At 45.8% G+C, this 20,107-nt stretch overlaps 1 protein-coding gene across 12 annotated transcripts in view; it reads left to right on the plus strand.

Moving 5' to 3' along the window:
* LOC110527697 (R3H domain-containing protein 2) overlaps positions 1 to 19,341 on the plus strand; it is a 78,238-nt gene extending 58,897 nt beyond the window's left edge. For 9 of the 12 annotated variants that reach the window (XM_021609142.2, XM_021609145.2, XM_021609149.2 and 6 more), the window contains 13 exons: positions 519 to 754; positions 930 to 1,126; positions 1,324 to 1,401; positions 2,841 to 3,137; positions 4,280 to 4,418; positions 9,995 to 10,158; positions 10,664 to 10,836; positions 11,557 to 11,654; positions 11,989 to 12,158; positions 12,288 to 12,435; positions 17,068 to 17,159; positions 17,302 to 17,386; positions 17,720 to 19,341. In XM_021609142.2, the coding sequence (XP_021464817.1) occupies positions 519 to 754; positions 930 to 1,126; positions 1,324 to 1,401; positions 2,841 to 3,137; positions 4,280 to 4,418; positions 9,995 to 10,158; positions 10,664 to 10,836; positions 11,557 to 11,654; positions 11,989 to 12,158; positions 12,288 to 12,435; positions 17,068 to 17,159; positions 17,302 to 17,386; positions 17,720 to 18,099 (2,257 nt within the window). In that variant the 3' untranslated portion in view covers positions 18,100 to 19,341. The remainder of the gene's footprint in view (positions 1 to 518; positions 755 to 929; positions 1,127 to 1,323; positions 1,402 to 2,840; positions 3,138 to 4,279; positions 4,419 to 9,994; positions 10,159 to 10,663; positions 10,837 to 11,556; positions 11,655 to 11,988; positions 12,159 to 12,287; positions 12,436 to 17,067; positions 17,160 to 17,301; positions 17,387 to 17,719) is intronic. The other 3 variants (XM_021609146.2, XM_021609151.2, XM_021609152.2) reach the window with 1 other exon arrangement.
* Positions 19,342 to 20,107: the final 766 nt, after the last annotated feature.

The raw sequence follows: 20,107 nt of genomic DNA on the forward strand, positions 1-20,107 counted from the left end.
GTCCTTATGTCTTCTTCTCGTCCTTTGTTCTTTCACCTTGGTGTTGATTGGATAAAGCATCAGTCACCTGCATGTGGTTCTCTGTGTTGGTTTTTGTTGTGTGTGTGCTGGTTGGGGGAGGGTGCACTACAGTGTGTGGTGGTAACTGTGTGGTTTGTTGCCTGAATTTTGGTTTCACCAGCCAGTCGACGTCTTTATTGCATTTGCATTTTGGTTTGTTGAATGCTGTGCGGTTTACTGATGTCAACGTTGTGAACGGAGAGTGCCCCATGGAGGCGGTGGGGTTATAGCGTTCTCACGCCCTGTCAACGTGCATGCTCTTAACCTGTTGCTGATCACCCTGTGCCTCTTTACCCTGTTTCTCTCTCCTTCCCTCTTTCTCGCCACCTCTCTGTTCCTCTCTTTCTCATCTACCCTACCCCCTCATCTTCCCCTTTCTCCCTCTGTCCTTCTCTACGCTGCCCCTTTCACTCTTTCTCTTCCCCTTCACTTCCCTCTCTCCTCTCTCCCCTTTCTAGGGGTAACCGTGAGAGCTCCAGTCGTGCTTCCAGCAGCCGCCAGAGCAGTACGGACAGTGAAATGAAGTGCCTGGAGCCAAGGCCCTGGAGCAGTACAGACTCAGACAGCTCCAATAGGACCCTGCGGCCCCCGGTCACAAAGGCATCCAGCTTCTCTGGCATCTCCATTCTGACCAGAGGAGATAGTCTGGGCAGCAACAAGAGCTCACAGGGTTCCTGCAGGGGCTCACGCACTGGTGCGTATTTTACGCTGCGTGCGCACACACATACATTTCCATACTGAACAGAGGAGACAGTCTGGGGAGTAACGACAGCTCACAAGTTGTAGAGGAAAGAAATGCTGAAGAGAGTGCGGAAATGTTGAGGAAGCAGACAGTGCGGTTTCTGTGTTTTGACTTTAATCTCCTGCAGGTCTGCCCCTGGTGAGTCCAGATGGGTGTCCTCAGCCCCCGGCCCCCCAGCCTGGCCCCTGCCCTGGGGGTCGCAGCCTGCTGCCCTGCCCCTCCCAACAGGTCCAGACCCAGCCTCCCCAGACCGCCCTGCTGCCCACCCCTCTGCAACACCCCTTGGGCAACCACAACCATAATCACAACCACATGATGGCTCAGGTGAGGGAGAAGCTCATGGCATGAACTTAATTTACATTTTTTGTAGAAAAATGTAACTGGAAATTAGTATATTCTTGCATTTTTCCTCTTCTTTTGCCCAATAACTGCCCTCTGTGTCCTTACCTGAACTCTGTCTGCGTCTCCTCCTCTCCTTCTCCCTCCATCTCTCCCTCTGTTCGCCGGTGGGGTCTCTGCAGCCAGCTCAGCCTGTGTCCTACTCCTCATCCTCCTGTCCCCAGGTTCTGCTGCCTGTCTCTCCTCCCCAGCAGTACATGGTACTACTACCATCCTGCCTCACCACATGCACTAACAGATACACAATGAACACAGGCTGTTTGTAAGGCCGTTGGTGTAAATGGGGAATTATCATGTTACCATGTCATTCGTCTAATGACTAATAGTGATTTGTTTGTGAGACTGAGAGAGAGAAAGGCAAGGTATGGGAGGCTCACTAGCAGTGGAGTGTACTGTAGCCATTATATACTTACCGTTCAGTTTTAGGTACAGCACCCCATTCACAAATGCATGAGTCACATGGCTTGTCACATAAAGCAGGCAGAATGCATCGAGGCATTAGAATGGGCAAAACGAGTCACCTAAGAGACTTTGAGCGTGGTATGATTGTTGGTGTCAGGCGCGCCGGATCCAGCATCTCAGAAACGTCCTCCTTCCTGGGATTTTCACGCAAGACAGTGTTTAGGGTTTACTGAGAATGGTGCGACCAAACAAAAAAACATCCAGTCAGTGGCAGGGCTGTTGTCGAAAACAGCTCGTTGATGAGAGAGGTCGAAGGAGAATGGCAAGAGTCGTGCAAGCTAACAGGCGAGCCACAAACAGACAAATAACGATGTAGTACAACAGTGGGGTGCAGAACGGCATCTCGGAATGCCCTTTTTGTTAGGGGGCATGCACATTCGCTAGACCCTCAACCCAAAAGCACATTTTAGCACGAGATGGAGAACTGTCTGTTCACAGCATGAACGTACCGCTGTCCAAGCTGCAGCAACTGCGTGATGAATGAACTAACATCCCTGTGGAACGCTTCCGACACCTTGTAGAATGCCCCGAATAATTCGGGCTGTTCTGGAGGCAAAGGGGGGTCCGAACCAGTACTAGGTGGGTGTACATAATAAACTGGCCGGTGAGTGTATATACTGTTATACAGTGGGGTTCAAAATTATTGACACCCTCGATAAGGATGATCAAAAAAAAATGTAATATACTGAACAGCGTAGCCTAGTGGTTAGAGCGTTGGATTAGTAACTGAAAGGTTTCAATCAAATTCAAATCCCTGAGCTGACAAGGTACAAATCTGTCGTTCTGCCCCTGAACAAGGCAGTTAACCCACCGCTCCTAGGCCGCCATTGAAAATAAGAATTTGTTCTTAACTGACTTCCCTATTTAAATAAAGCTAAATAAAATAATAATAATTCTATGCGCACTTTTTTATTGTATTATTTTATACTACTACTCATAGAAAGTAATACAAATAATTCTCTAAAGGCTAGGGGTCAATTGACGCCCCTCTTTTCAATACCACACCTTGCGAGGATAGGTAATTTTCTAAAACATTTTATGAGATTGGAGAACACGTTGGGAGGGATTTTAGATAGGATTCCATACAGAATCCTTCCAGATCCTTGATATCCCTTGTGAACTTTACCCAGTATGTTTACGGTTTTCAACCCACTAGTAACCCTCGTCTCTCTCTCAGGGTGAGGAACTGGCTCCCCAGTTCAGCCAGATGACTCTGAGTAGACAGGGTTCCAGCGAGGCCCCGGAGCCCCCCACTATGTACCAGACCCAGGGGCCCACTGTCCTCACCCAACACCCTCCACCCCAGACTGGCTACATCATGGCCACCACAAGCCAGCCCCTGGCCCCTCCGTCTGGCTACCAGCCTAACACTGGACACCCCCACCCCCCTCCTCTTCCACCACCTCCCTCCCAGACCGTCATGCAGCCCCCTCCACCGCCACAGGGATACATGCAGACACCTCCCCCGCAACAGGTATTATATCGTTTTTTTGTTGATGCAATCAGATGTTTGTCAAGCCCTTTTTACATCAGCAGCTGTGCACAAATATAATGAACACAGAGCTGAAGTTGGAATATAAGTTGACCGAAAGTACACACACAGCTTGAGAAGCTAGAGCGAGTCAAACACTTTTTGTTAGACAACTTTACCATCAAATGTAAGAAAGTGTCAATGGTGTGATTCCTGTGAAATCGCAGCTGGATTCACACACGGCGACGGTGTGACAGTGTCTCTCTCCCACTCAGTGCTGTGTGACTGGCTGTGAAGTCTGCGCTCTCTCTGTGCTATCTTTTCTCTACCTCTATCTCTCTCTACACATCTCTACCTCTACCCCTCGCTATATGTCTCTCTACGTCTCCCTGCCTCCACCGCTGCGTCTCCCTGCCTCCACCGCTGCGTCTCCCTGCCTCCACCGCTGCGTCTCCCTGCCTCCACCGCTGCGTCTCCCTGCCTCCACCGCTGCGTCTCCCTGCCTCCACCGCTGCGTCTCCCTGCCTCCACCGCTGCGTCTCTCTCGGTCTATCTCTCCCTGCCTCTACCTCTCTCTTCTCATCACACTGCCCTCCAGCCAAGTCAGTAACGAGGCGTTTGGATCCATAAAATATATTCTGGAGGACAAAACCTCCACGTCATTGATCCTACACTGGGGTTCCTACAATGCCCAAGTAGGAATTTGGCAAATAGCTGCACTGATGTCTCGTGCTGGCTTCATGAGGAAGTGGCAGTTCTTTCAGCAGTTTGTAAGGTAGCTAGTAGCAGTGCTTTCACAGTAAGGAGAATACCATGGGTAGAGTGAGATTTCTCTAGAGTGTTAGTAGTGCACTAGTAGTTCCTGTAGTGTGCCCTTCATGACAGCCACTAAAGCTTTAAGGCAGCATGGCTCACAGCTTACAGATCTGTCTCTCTCGCAGAACTAAACAATAGGGAGCTAACTCCGACGGAGTCAAGCTCGTAGGGTGGAAAGCAAACACCCTGCACTGCCTGGGATAGTTTGTTGGATGTGCAATAGTTGATTTCTAGTTTTCTTCTCTATTTATGCACCTTGGTTGGAATATTTTCTTTTAAAACTGAACTGTGTATTTCTCCCTCCCTCCCTCTACCAAACCCCTCCGCAGATTCATGTGTCGTATTACCCACCAGGGCAGTACCCCAACACGGGGCAGCAGTACCGGCCTGGACCCATGTCTCACCAGGTGTCCTACCCTGCCCATACCCAGCACTCCCAGCCGATACCCCAGCCCACACAGCAGTCAGGTCAATATAATTTCCATCCCTCTCATCTACCTATCTGACTGTCTTTAAAGTGCTGTGCAGTTTAAATTACATCCGACCACATCCTTGTTCACACACCAATTTAGATTAATCTACTTGCATGGGGGTACCGAATACAGCTGTTTTTGAGAACCAATTACCAGATTTTAAACAGGATCATTAGCATGTCAAATTCTGGGTTTTGGGGGGCCAAACGCCAACTACATTTCTACACTTCATATTAAAATGAAGATGCACAGTTGCGTGAGAATCTTGCTTAGATCCAGTAGTGTGGGTGAACAGTAAGCAAGACTGGGGAAAGCCAGGACTCCTGTACACTGTGTTTTTCCTGAATAAACATTTATCAACAGTGTGTTGCGTTTTAGGCATTAAAACCTTCATCAAGGCGTTGATGACCGAAACGCTGCCTACCTGATTCGGCAACACTGTATACGGGAGTCCGTTCGGCCACCCAGTCAACACGATCAACAGAAACACCACCAATAAGGTTCAGATATCTAAAATATTTCAAAACAAATGTTATTTGACACATGCGCCAAATACAACAGGTGTTGACTTTACAGTGAAATGCTTACTTACGGGCCCTTTCTCAAAAATGCAGTTAAAAAGAAAGACAATGTATAAAAAAGAGGAAATGGTAACAAAAAAAAACCTAAAAACAATAACTAGCCGATATACAAGGAGTACCGGTACTAAGTCAAAGTGCGGAGGCACCGGTTAGTTGAGGTAATATGTACACGTAGGTAAAGTTACAACTGAAAGTAGCAGTGGTGTAAAAGGGGGTTTCAAGTAGTCTGGGTAGCCATTTGATTAGATGTTCAGGAGTTTTATGGCACAAGGGTAGAAGCTGTTGAGAAGCCTCTTGGACCTAGACTTGGTGCTCCGGTACCACTTGCCATGCGATAGCAGAGAGAACAGTCTATGACTAGGGTGGCTGGAATCTTTGACAAATTTTAGGGCCTTCCTCTGACACCTCCTGGTATAGAGGTCCTGGATGGCAGGAAGCTTGGCCCCAGTGATGTGCTGGCCCGTTCACACTACCCTCTGTAGTGCTTTGCGGTTGGAGGCCGAGCAATTGCCATACCAGGCAGTGATGCTCTCATTGAGGAGGACCTGGGGACCCATAACAAATCTTTTCAGTCTCCTGAGGGGGAATAGGTTTTGTCGTGCCCTCTTCACGACTGTCTTGGTGTGTTTGGACCATGTTAGTTTGTTGGTGATGTGGACACCAAGGAACTTGAAGCTCTCAACCTGCTCTGCTGCAGCCCCGTCGATGAGAGCCACATGGCCACGATGGCACCACATGGCCAGGTCTCCGACCTCCTCCCTATAGGCTGTCTCGTCGTTCTCGGTGATCAGGCCTACCACTATTGTGTCATTGGCAAACTTAAAGATGGTGTTAGAGTCGTGCCTGGCCGTGCAGTCATGAGTGAACAGGGAGTACAGGAGGGGACTGAGCACGCACCCCTGAGGGGCCCCTGAGTTGAGGATCACACATGGCGTATGTGTTGTTACCTACCTTTAGCACCTGGGGGTGGCCCTGTCAGGAAGTCCAGGATCCAGTTGCATAATGAGGTGTTTAGTCCCAGGGTCCTTAGCTTATTGATGAGCTTTGAGGGCACTATGGTGTTGAACGCGACGCTGTAGTCAATGAATAGCATTCTCACATAGGTGTTCCTTTTGTCCGGGTGGGAAAGGGCAGTGTGGAGTGCGTCTTCTGTGGATTTGTTGGGGTGGTATGCAAATTGGAGTGGGTCTAGGCTTTCTGGGATAATGGTGTTGATGTGAGCCATGACCAGCCTTTCAAAGCACTTCATGGCTACAGACGTGAGTGTTACGGGTCAGTAGTCATTTAGGCAGTTTAGCTTAGTGTTCTTGGGCACAGACACTGGTGGTCTGCTTAAAACATGTTGGTATAACAGACTTCACAGGGAGAGGTTGAAAATGTCAGTGAAGACACTTTCCAGTTGGTCAGCTGATGCTCGTAGTACACGTCCTGGTAATCCGTCTGGCCCTGCGGCCTTGTGAATGTTGACCTGTCTAAAGGTCTTACTCACATTGGCTGCGGAGAGCGTGATCAGTCTTCTGGAACAGATGGTGCTCTCATGCATGTTTCAGTGTTATTTTCCTTGAAGCGAGCATAGAAGTAGTTTAGCTCATCTGCTAGGCTCGTGTCACTGGGCAGCTCTCGGCTGTGCTTCCCTTTGTAGTCTGTAATGGTTTGCAAACCCTGCCACATCTGACGAGCGTCAGAACTGATGTAGTACGATTCGATCTTCGTCCTGTATTGATGCTTTGCCTGTTTGATGGTTCGTCAGAGGGCATACTGGGATTTCTTCTAAGCTTCTTGGTTGGAGTCCCGCTCCTTGAAAGCGGAAGCTCTAGCCTAGTGAGGCTGTTGCCTGTAATCCATGGCTTATGGTTGGGGTATGTATGGTCATTGTGGGGATGATGTCATCGACGCACTTATTGATGACGCCAGTGACTGATGTTGTGTACTCCTCAGTGCCATCGGCGGGATACTGGAACATATTATAGTCTGTGCTAGCAAAACAGTCATGTAGCTTAGCAAAAGGTGGTCCAATGTCTCCCCCCGGTTGTACATTTTAAAATGCTGATAGAAATTTGGTAAAACTGATTTTAATCACCCTGCATTAAAGTCCCTGGCTACTAGGCGTGCCGCCTCTGCGTGAGCGTTTTATTGTTTGCTTATGGCGGAATACATCTTATTCGATGCTGTCTTCGTGCCAGCCTCAGTCTGTGGTGGTATGTAGACGACTACAAAAAATACAGATGGAAACTCTCTAGGTAGATAGTGTGGTCTACAGCTTATCATGAGATACTCTAGCTCATGCGAGCAATACCTTGATACCTCCTTAGATATCGTGCACCAGCTGTTATTTACAAAAATGCGTAGTCCGCCACCCCTTGTCTTACCAGACACCACTGTTCTATCCTGCCGGTACAGCGTATAATCAGACAGCTGTATGATGATAGTGTCGTTGTTCAGCCACGACTCTGTGAAGCATAAGATATTCGTTTTTAGTTTAGTTTAATCTTCTGCGTAGGTCATCGATTTTATTCTCCAAAAGTTGCATGTTTGCTTGCAGAATGGAAGGAGGTGGGGGTTTATTTGATCGCCTACAAATTCTCAGGAGACAGCCCGCCCTCTGGCCCCTTTTTCTCCGCCGCCTCATGTTAATCACGGGGATCTGGGCTTGTTCCTAAGAAAGCAGTATATCATTCACGTCGGGCTCGTCAGACTCGTTAAAGGAAAAATAAAGATTCTGCCAGTCCGTGGTGAGTAATCGCTCTCCTGATGTCCAGATGTTATTTTCGGTCATAAGAGACTGTAGCGGCAACATTATGTACAAAATACGTTTTTTAAAAACAATCAGTTGGGGAACACGTAAAACGTCAGCCACCTTCTCCGGCGCTGTTTTAATTGGGTTGAGGTCGGCTGATTGTGAAGGCCAGGTCATCTGATGCAGTACCCTATCACTCTCCTTCTTGGTCACATAACACTTACACAGCCTGGAGGTGTGTTGGGTCATTGTCCCAACTAATGATAATTCCATTAAGTGCAAACCAGATAGGATAGTGTATCGCTGCAGAATGCTGTTGTAGCCATGATGGTTAACTGTGTCTTGAATTCAAAATAAACAGTGTCACCAGCAAAGAACCTCTACACCATCAAACACCACCACCTCCATGCTGCACGGTGGGAACTACGCATGTGGAGATTATCCATTCTCCTACTCTGCGTCTCAAAGACACGACGGTTAGAATCAAAAATCTCAAATCAGACCAAAGGACAGATTTCCACCAGTCTAATGTCCATTGCTCGTGTTTCTTGGCCCAAGCAAGTGTCTTCTTATTGGTGACCTTTAATAGTGGTTTCTTTGCAGCAATTTGACCATGGAGGCCTGATTCACTCAGTCTCCTTGAACAGTTGATGTTGAATGTCTGTTGCTTGAACTCTGTGAAGCATTTCTTTGGGCTGCAATTTCTGAGGCTGATAACTTGAATGAGCTTATCCTCTGCCATTCCTGTGGTGGTCCTCATGAGATCCAGTTTCATCATAGCGCTTGATGGTTTTTGCATTTTAAGAAACTTTCAAAGTGCTTGGCAGTGTTCCGGATTAACTGACCTTCATGTCTTAAAGTAAAGATGGACTGTCATTTCTCTTAGCTTATTTGAGCTGTTCTTGCTATTATATGGACTTGGTCTTTTGCCAAATAGGGCTATATTCTGTATACCCCCCTACCTTGTCACAACACAACTGATTGGCTCAAACGCATTAAGAAGGAAAGAAATTCCACAAATGATATTTTAACAAGGCACACCTATTAATTAAAATGCATTCCAGGTGACTACCTCATGAAGCTGGTTGAGAGACTGCCAACCGCATGCAAAGCTGTCGTCAAGGCAAAGGATGGACACTTGGAAGAATCTCAAATATAAAATATATTTTGATTTAACACTTTTTTTAGTTACTACATGATTCCATATGTTTCATTGTTTTGATGTCTTCCCTATTATTCTACAATGTAGAAAATTAGTTGAAAAAAAGAAACCCTTGAATGAGCAGGTGTGCCCAAACCTTTGCCTGGTACTGTAAGCGGGGGTAAACGTGACTAGGCAGTCAGGATAGATAATAAACAGATTAGCAGCAGGGTGAAAGTGTGTGTAGTGTGTGTATGAGTTTGTAGGTAGAGTCCAGTGAGTGTGCATAGAGCCAGTGCAAAAAAAGTAACAGGGTCAATGCAAATTGTCCAGGTAGCCATTTGATTAACTGTTCAGCGGTCTTACGGCTTGGGGGTAGAAGCTGTTCAGGAGCCTTTTGGTCCCAAACATGGCGCTACGGTACAGCTTGCCTTGTGGTAAGCAGAGAGAACAGTCTGTGACTTGGGTGGCTGGAGTCTTTGGCATTTTTTAGGGCCTTCCTCTGACACCGCCTGGTATAGAGGTCCTGGATGGCAGGGAGCTTGGCCCCAGTGATGTACTGGGCCTTACGCACTACCCTCTAGCGCCTTGCGGTCAGATGCCAAGCAGTTGCCATGCCAAGCGGTGGTGCAGCCAGTCAAGATGCGCTAAATGGTGCAACTGTAGGACTTTTTGATATCTCTTTACACAATGATCAAGGTCAGCTAAATAATGGTCACCATGATTAAATGGCTATTTTAGTTACCACATTGTGTAATTGGGGAGAACAGTACTGATGCAATGATTTCCTGATTATACTCGTAGGACCCTGAGCATTAAGGCTGCAACAAGCCCTGCTATACTGTCCTTGGCAACTTTTTACGCTCCAGACCCGGGTCTTCCTTGGCTTTAGGTGTACATTCCTTTCTTTCTAGACAGCTTGTGTTAACATAACATAACCATGACGTGATATGGTCGTCACCAGTAGGTACAGGGGTAATAGGAGTGCAACATTCCCAGAATACACTCTCTCACACACACACACACACACACACACACACACACACACACACACACACACACACACACACACACACACACACCTGTATTAACACACTGCATGTTGTCTCCAGCAGGTCTCCAGACCATGATGCCCAGCCAGCAGCCCCAGTACCAGGGGATGATAGGAGTACCTCAGCAGCCCCAGAACCAGGCCCTCATCACTTCCCAGAGGCAGGGCATACAAGGACAGATGACAGGGATGATGGTCCAGTACCCACAAATGTCCTCATATCCGGTACAGTAGGCCCTCAAGTCAATTCAATGAAACTCTATTTATTCCCTCAGGGGCAATTAAGGCAAATTGCCTGTCTTACATGTAGGTGTATTGAATTGACTTGAATTCCATGCATGATGATGTACACTTTGCGTGATTTAAGAATGCACATGAACGTTTCAGAGTTCCTCAAGGCTCTGTTTTTATTGAGTATGCCACCTCTGTGATGGTATTCCTAGTGTTTTACTGCCATGTCGACGATGAACAGCTGTACATTTCAATGCAACATGGTAAAATAACTACAACCCTTTTCTTGATAAAAGTCTTAACCGGTTTGTGACTCTTGTGTCTTTAAGACGTGGATCTAAAGAGGAGCCAGACAACTTCTCTCTTCGATTAGGGATATTTATGAATGTGTTGTTTAGTTCAAAAACAAACCCCAGAACATAAATGAACCCCAATAACCTTTCCCAAGTCAAGTATTCCACAGTGTCATTAGTTTACGACCTTCTACATTTCCCATCAGGTGCCGGTGGCCAATGAGTCTCAGCAGGTGGTACAGCAGCAGTACCAACAGCAAGTCATGGTGCCAGTCAGCCAGTCTCTCCAGACTGTCCAGGGGGTACAGGGACCCATGCCAGGCCAAGGAATGCCCATATACTACAGCGTCATCACCCCCACACAACAGAACAGCACAAGGTAGATGGGTAAAATAAGATTTATTAAATAAGTGCTTGATATTGTATAGGAAAAAAATCCACTACTCCCAACATGTCACACACACCCGGGTGATGCCACAGCAGACATTTTGAGCTCGAACACTAGATAACATGTTCTTAATAAGTATTAGTTACAGCTCACTTGTAGAACTCACAGAATTGTAATAAAGTACGCTTAATAAGAAAACAAAAGCATTGCATAGAATTTGTCTGAACTCCAGAAGCAGAGTAATGGTCTGAATCCATCCAGGTATGAATTAAGTTGTTTAACACTATCTGTGACAAGACGTGTTCTGCCAGTGCGTCTATCTGTAACACGTTCTCCTGCTGACACGTCAACAGCTTGAATGCACTCTTAAGTGTTTGACACTGAGGTCATTACAAACTATTGAATAGGATAGAAACTCACAAGACTGGAATCAATAAGCAACCTCTTGAACACTTGAATATGTATTTTCTGTGACACTCTCTCTCACACACACACACACACACACTTGCTGCTTTCAGATTCCTTCTACACGCTTGCTAAACAAAATATTTGCATTGTAATTGAAGTCTAGCAGACCGCAGCTTGTCGGTGTGATATGCCTACCGTCTGTGCATGTGGCGGGCTGCCAAGTGCTTACACAGTGTGTGTGTGTGTGTGTGTGTGTGTGTGTGTGTGTGTGTGTGTCTGTCGCTGTGTGTGTGTCTCTCCCAGCCCATCAGTGGGGTACCTGCAGCCCAACTCAGAGCAGTACCAGATAAGCCAGTCTCCATCCCCTTGCAACCCTCAGCAGATGCAGCAGCAATATTCAGGTGACTGTTCATCTGGTTCACAAAGAGATGTTTTCGGACTTGGTTGATTACGTCAATCGGCTGTGTTCGTACTGGCCTTGACATATAAGCCTAGACATATAAGCCTAGACCAGCGTTGCGTTTAGGAGGTTGCAACATACTGTACATGGGCCATTGCAAATAGAAATGCCCCAAAGAGAGCTAACATTATTCTTAACTCTACGGAAAGTGTGTTCTCCACTATATATTTTTCAGGACACTTGACAACATTGTGTCATACTAAATGTGGCCTTGCCTGGATTGAAGAACACTGCTGCACTGTGTAACTTCATTCAACTTTGTCTGTGTGCTACAGGAGTGCCACCCCCAGGCCCCGGGGTGATGGTCATGCAGCTTAGCGTCCCCAACGGACCACAGCCTACCCAGAACCCTCCTCTGGTACAGTGGAACCCCTGCAAATACTACAGCCTAGAGCAGAGGCCCAGCAAGCCTGGAGAACTCTACAAACCTGACAACACACAACAGGTACACTAAACTCATACCTCTCTCACTCACATTCACTCACTCACATACATGCAATACAGCATACACGTACTGTATAGCATTCATGTAAAGGATCCTGGCAGAGTTCTGACCCCCCCCTTTCCTTTCCAGGCCAGTACTCAGATGAGCAGTCCCCTGGCCTCCCCTACCCAGTCCCCCACTCTCTCCCCCTCAGGCAGCGTGAGCAGCGTCTGTCCTGGCCTCGGCCCCCTGCCCCTACTGTCACAGTTCCCCCGGCCCGGACCAGGGCCTGCGCAAGGTAACAACACACGGGCACACGCACACACAGGTGTGCAGTCACACAGTCACGCTTGTGCACACACATATACAATGCATTCAGAAAGTTTTCAGACACCTTGACCTTTTCCATATTTTATGTTATAGCCTTATTCTAAAATTGACAATTTTTTTCCCCCTTATCAATCTACACACAATACCCCATAATGACAGCAAATACAGGTTTTTATAAATTGTTGCACATTTATTAAAAAATACATTTAAATCACTTATTTAAGTTAAGTATTCAGGACCTTTGCTATGAGACTCAAAATTGAGCTCAGGTGCATCCTGTTCCCATTGATCATCCTTGATGTTTCTACAATTTGGAGTCCACCTGTGGTTAATTCAATTGATTGGACATGATTTGGAAAGGCACGCACCTGTCTATATAACGTCCCACAGTTGACAGTGCATGTCAGAGCAAAAACCAGGCCATGAGGTCGAAGGAATTGTCTTCAGAGCTCAGAGACAGGATTTTGTCGAGGCACGAATCTGGAGAAGGGTACCAAAACAGTTCTGCAGCATTGAAGGTCCCCAAGAACACAGTGGCCTTGATAATTCTTAAAAGGAAGAAGTTTGGGACTAACAAGACCCTTCCTACAGCTGGCTGCCTGGCCAAACTGAGCAATCAGGGAAAAGGGCCTTGGTCAAGGAGGTGACCAAGAACCTGATGGTCACTCTGACCGAGCTCCAGAGTTCCCCTGTGCAGATGGGAGAAACTTCCTGAAGGACAACCATCTCAGCACTCCACCAATAAAGCCTTTATGGTAGCCAGACTGAAGCCACTCCTCAGTAAAAGGCACATGACAGCCTGCTTGGAGTTTGCCAAAAGGCACCTGAAGGACTTTCAGACCATGAGAAACAAGATTATCTGGTCTGATGAAACCCAGATTGAACTCTTTGGCCTGAAAGCCAAGCGTCATGTCTGGAGGAAACCTGTCACCATCTCTACGGTGAAGCATGATGGTGGCAGCATCATGCTGTGGGGATATTTTTTCAGGGACTGGGAGACTAGTCAGAATCGAGGGAAAGACGAATGGCGCAAAGTACAGAGAGATCCTTGATGAAAACCTGCTCCATTGTGCTCAGGACCTCAGACTGTTGCGAAGGTTTACCTTCCAACAGGACAAGGACCCTAAGCACATAGCCAAGACCACGCAGGAGTGGCTTTGGGTCAAGTCTCAATGTCCTTGAGTGGCCCAGCTAGAGTCTGGACTTGAGCACGATCAAACATCTCTGGAGAGACCTGAAAATAGCTGTGCAGCGACTCTGCCCATCCAACCTGACAGGATCTGCAGAGACGAATGGGAGAAACTCCCCAAATACAGGTGTGCCAAGCTTGTAGTGTCATACCCAAGAAGACTTGAGGCTGTAATCGCTGCAAAAGGTGCTTCAACAAAGTACTTTCTACATTTATTTATCCTTTTGAAAAAAAAAAAAAAAACTTTTTGCTTTGTCGTTATAGGTGTGTATTGTGTGTAGATTGAGAGAGAAACGATTTAATCATTTTTAGAATAAGGCTGTAACATAACAAAGTGGAAAACATCAAGGGGTCTGAATACTTTCTGAATATACTGTACACTGAGTGTACACAACATTAAGAACACCTACGCTTTCCATGAGACTGACCAGGTGAAAGCTATGAACCCTTATTGATGTCACTTGTTAAATCCACTTCAATCGGTGTAGATGAAGGGGAGGAGATAGGTTAAATAATGATTTTTAAGTCTTGAGACAGCTGGGACATGGATTGTGTACAGGGTATGGTAGTAACTCAATATTTGGAAGATAAACCAATTTTATTGGTCACATACACATGGTTAGCAGATGTTATTGTGAGTGTAGCGAAATGCTTATGCTTCGAGATTCAAAAGTGCAGCAGTATCTAACAGGTAATATCTAACAATTCTACAACAAACCCTAATACACACAATCTAGTAAAGGAATGGGATGAAAATATATAAGTATAAAATATATGGATGAGCAGTGACAGAGTGGCTAAGATGCAATAGATGTTAAAGAATAGATAGTGAAGGATACATTGCAGTTGAAGTCGGAAGTTTACATACACCTTAACCAAATACATTTAAACTTACATTTAAAGTTTTTCACAATTCCTGACATTTTAGTCAGAGTAAAAAGTTAGGATCACCACTTTTATTTTAAGAATGTGAAATGTCAGCATAATAATAGTGATTTATTTCAGCTTGTATTTCTTTCATTACATTCCCAGTGGGTCAATTAGTATTTGGTAGCATTGCCTTTAAGTTGTTTAACTTGGGTCAAACATTTTGGGTAGCCTTCCACAAGCTTACCACAATAAGTTGGGTGAAATTTGGCCCATTCCTCCTGACAGAGCTGGTGTAACTGAGTCAGGTTTGTAGGCCTCCTTACACACTTTTTCAGTTCAGCCCACAAATTTTCTAGAGGATTGAGGTCAGGGCTTTGTGACGTCCTCTCCAATACCTTGACTTTGTTGTCCTTAAGCCATTTTGCCACAACTTGGAAGTGTGCTTGGGGTCATTGTCCATTTGGGAAGACCCGTTTGCGACCAAGCGTTAACATCCTGACTAATGTTTTGAGATGCTGCTTCAATATGTCCACATAATTTTCCTTCCTCATGACCCCATCTATTTTGTGAAGCGCACCAGTCCCTCCTGCAGCAAAGCACCCCCACAACATGATGCTGCCACCCCTGTGCTTCACGGTTCGGATGGTGTTCTTCGGCCTTTTTCCTGCAAACATAACGATGGTCATTATGGCCAAACAGTTCTATTTTTGTTTCATCAGACCAGAGGACATTTCTCCAAAAAGTACGATCTTTCTCCCCATGTGCAGTAGCAAACCATAGTCTGGCTTTTTTATGGCAGTTTTGGAGCAGTGGCTTCTTCCTTGCTGAGCGGCTTTTCAGGTTATGTCGATACAGGACTCGTTTCATTGTGAATATAGATACTTTTGTACCTGTTGTTCTGGGATTGATTTGCACTTTTCGCACCAAAGTACTTTCATCTCTAGGAGACAGAACGTGTCTCCTACCTGAGCAGTATGGTGGCAGCATGGTCCCATGGTGTTTATACTTGCGTACTATTGTTTGTACAGATGAAGTGGTACCTTCAGGTGTTTGGAAATTTCCCCTGAAGGATGAACCAGATTTTTTTTTTCCTGAGGTCTTGGCTGATTTCTTTAGATTTGTTTTTTCCCATTTCACGCAAAGAGGCACTGAGTTTGAAGGAAGACCTTGAAATACATTCACAGGTACACCAACACCTCCAATTGACTCAAATAATGTCAATTAGCCTATCAAAAGCTTCTAAAGCCATGACATACTTTTCTGGAATTTTCCAAGCTGTTTAAAGGCACAGTCAACTTAGTGTATGTAAACTTCTGACCCACTGGAATTGTGATACAGTGAATTATAAGTTAAATAATCTGTCTGTAAGCAATTGTTGGAAAAATGACTTGTGTCATGCACAAAGTAGGTGCAGTAGGTCATGCACAAGACATTTGTGGAGTGGTTGAAACACTTCGTTGGAGTCAATAAAACTTGTTTATGTGAACTTCCAACTTCAACTGTATGAAAGCCTTCAGACAGATTTAAACAAGTTTAAATGAGTTTCCCCACAGAAGAGATATGAGAGCATTCAAGTTTCCCCACGACTGCGCCACCAGCGCACATGCGTTGTTCCCCCAGCGAATCGCGCAGACCAAAGAGCCGGTGATGAAAGAGTTTGCTTCTGCTGCAGCCTTTTTCGCTGTCAAATATAACACGGCCCCTCGGTTAAGATAAAACCCTGGTCCTTTATCTTTCACCCACTTCCACTATGACCCGTTCATGACCTTTCCATCTCATCTTTGGCCAGCCACTAATAGGCCCCGAGAACCTGACTTTGCATTACTCACCTTACCCTTATGGCTGGCACTGACCCACACACACACACACACACACACACACACACACACACACACACACATACCCATCTCATGTATAACATGCCCTCTCACTAGTGCTGAGCAATTAGTGCTTTTTGAGGTCGATTACGGTGCAATTTTCCTTTTAAAACGTTAAATGCACTATGTATTATGTGGGTAGAATGCTGTAACACAGAATAAAACAATTAAAGTCACATGATGGTTATGACTGCCCATTACTGCTTATCACTTAATAACCATCATTTATTTACTTGAATACAATATTTCATATGTGTATATTACGTTTGTTTTATTAGATGACTGTTTCATTCCAGGTATTTTAATATCTATAGAGCTGCTACTTATGCGGTCTGAAGAACTACTAAAATAGTGATTTTGTCAGAGTAAATGAGGTTTACTTTTGACTGACTGCTGAACACAAACTATCAATCACTTACATCATGCGCGCAATGGGTTAAGGTCATAGTTTATCGCAAAAAAAATGTTGTAATTAACCATGTGGAATATTGGCCTGTTGGAAACTGCAACTCCCTACTACATTGCACAGTTCAGGTTTTATCTGGTTTACCTCTTGCTCACAGAGGAAGAACAAAAACTAAATGGAATTCAAATAATTGAACTGACATTAGTCAATTTGTATTTTAGCATGTGTATGTTTGTGTTGTGTCCCGTGTGTGTGCAGGTGATGGGCGCTACTCTCTTTTGGGCCAGCCTCTCCAGTATAGCCTATGTCCCCCTCTCATGCACAGCCAGACCAACTACAGCTCGCATCAGGTACTACTTCTCTCCATCCCTCCCTTCTCACCCCCCTTGAAGCGCACTGCCGCTACCCCTCATCCATCCATCTCTCCACTCCATTCCTGCATATCTACTAGCCTGTAACCTTGTTGACACTTTAGCTATTGGTGTGTTGCAGAGCCAAGTAGGAATGAAGCATGGTGCAAGAGGGAAGAGGCAGACACTGAAGTCTCAATCTACAGACCTGGGCACCACTGACGTAGGTAAGACAACAGACACAGGCGTCTTCATTACGGTCGATGTGGTATATCTGCAGTATATTTTGTACTTTCAAGATCCAGATGACCTCGACTCAAGGTTTGTGCCTACGATTCAATACACTTGACTTACGTCCTACACACACACACACACACACACACACACACACACACACACACACACGCACATCCAAAACACAAATTCTTGGTTTTTGTATTAACTAATTTATTTAATTTTACCAGGCAGGTCAATTAATAAACACTTCTTGTTTACAATAAATGGCCTGGATGAATACAGTAGTTGTATTAGTGTCTGATCTTTCTCCTTCCTGTCTCCAGTGGTGAGTCGGGTGCTGGAGGTGACCGATCTCCCGGAGGGCATTAGTCGTCCAGAAGCTGAGAAGCTCTTCAACCAGCTTTCCATGTGTGGTGCCAAAATCCAGTGGCTCAAGGACCCGGTGGCAGGGGGCCATGGAGGTTATGGTGGCCCGGGAGTGCATCACGGCGCTGGGCATTGTCCTGGGGCTGGAGGGGGGAAGGGTGATGGCCCCGGCAGTGACCCAGCTCACCTCTACACGGTGGTGGCTGTGTTCCCCTCCACCATGGCTGCACAGAGTGCTTCTTTTAAACTCAACAACAGTGGGGTCAGCCTCTTCAAACTGAGGGCAGCCAAAAAGAACTATGACCTGAGAGTACTGGAGAGGGCCAGCTCCCAGTGAAAAGAGAGGGGGGTGAAGAAAAATACTTTTGGAAATGAGGAGTGGAAAGGAGTTGGACTGAGGGGACTGGACAAGACGTCACACATTAAAGGGATGGGGTGAACACAGAACACAAATGGAGAGAATGGTGTTTGCAAATGATAAAATAATTGTTTTTGTTTTTGATTGTTTTTTAAAATATTATTGATACCTGAAGAGCACATAAGACACGTGAGCATGTGGATCACTGTTGCCATAAATGGGTGCCATCACACACACACACACACACACACTCTTATGTACAGACAGGCAACAGGATCACGTAGCACACACCTGAACACACTGGACAGTTCAACCTCAGTCCATCCTTCCCCTGCTCTCCTCCAGCCTTCCTCCTTTTTCTGTCTACTTTCTCTTTCCTCCTCCTCGCTCTCCCTCCCATCGCTCCGCTCTTAGGCGCACATATTTATGCACAGTCACTCTTTCTATTTTTTTCTATTACTCTCTCTTACCCTCTCGCCACTTGTCTCATACTCTTTCATGCTCTCTTTCTCTGCTTACCCCCACTCACTCCTCTCTCTCCTCTGGCTTTCTGTTTGCCTTATACTGCTGTTGTGGGTTCCTGTATTGCGCTATTTTTCTCAGAAGAGTATTGTTCTTTTGCGGTTCGATATATTTATATAAGTGATGTAAGGAATAAATCTATATATTCAGTGATTTTTTTTTTTTCTTCAGTGGGTAAGTTTAGGATCCCCTTTATGATACCCTCTCAACCTGTTCCTTCTGCCCCTTTTTCTCCTACCTCACGACTCCAACTTATCCCTTACCCCTCTTACCCCGTTCTATCCTACCCCCACTACCATATCCTCCTCTACCCTTACTCTCCCAACCTACCCCATTGTCCAAATGTACCCTGTGCTCCCCCTACCCTGTTACTTCTTACCCATTTTCCCCCACCCCACTCCCCATAATTACCCATTTCCACTGCCCCACTATCCCTAATTACCCCATATACCCCTACCTTACGACCCCAATTTACCCCATGTGTCCCCCACCCAAACTACCTCTCTCTCCCCTACCCCTCTTAACCCAATATACCCCACAACTTACCTCATTCTCCTGTTGACCCTCTCATCCTCATTGTGCTTGTGTTTTTCAGATGAAATAGTTAAAAGTGCACAATGATTGCATAATGTCTGCTGTAAATTTTATTTAATGTTATTTTTTTGTTTGTTTTTAAAAATATAAAAGCAAAAAAAAGTATTTGTTGTCATTGTTTAAACAGATCTGGGTGGAATCTTTGCTGTTAGATTTATTTTAGCAATATGAATCATGAGATTGAGGTGTGTTTTTCAGTTTATGGAACACAGACTTTCTTCTATCCAAAGAATTTAAGAAGTTCTGGGGGTATCAAGAAGCATCTGACAGTTGCTCCTTTTTAAATTCCTTTCTTCTGTCCCATGGAATTAAATAGAACACTGTGTATTATACATTCAGTGGCCAGTTTATTAGGTACACCCATCTAGTACCAGATCAGTACTTTGCCTCCTGAACAGCCTGAATTCTTCGGGGCATAGCGTTAAAAAGCCGCTCAGTTGGTTTCAAATAAAATGTTATTTGTCACATGCGCCGTATACAACTGGTGTAGATCTTACAGTGAAATGCTTACCCAGCCCTTAATCATGGACACGCATCAAGACCCTAACGTGTGCCAGGATACATACCCCACACCAGGACACCACTGCCACCAGCTTGTACTGTTGACACCAGGCAGGATGGGACCATGGTCTCATGCTGCTTACGCCAAATCCTGACTGCCATTGTAACAGTATAACTTTAGACCGTCCCCTCGCCCCGACCTGGGCGCGAACCAGGGACCCTCTGCACACGTCAACAGTCACCCTCGAAGCACCGTTACCCATCGCTCCACAAAAGCCGCGGCCCTTGCAGAGCAAGGGGAACCACTACTTCAAGGTCTCAGAGCAAGTGACGTCACCGATTTGAAATGCTAGTAGCGCGCACCACCGCT

The sequence above is a fragment of the Oncorhynchus mykiss genome, chromosome 7 (genome assembly GCF_013265735.2).
Source record: "Oncorhynchus mykiss isolate Arlee chromosome 7, USDA_OmykA_1.1, whole genome shotgun sequence".
In the NCBI taxonomy this organism is placed as follows: Eukaryota; Metazoa; Chordata; class Actinopteri; order Salmoniformes; family Salmonidae; genus Oncorhynchus; species Oncorhynchus mykiss.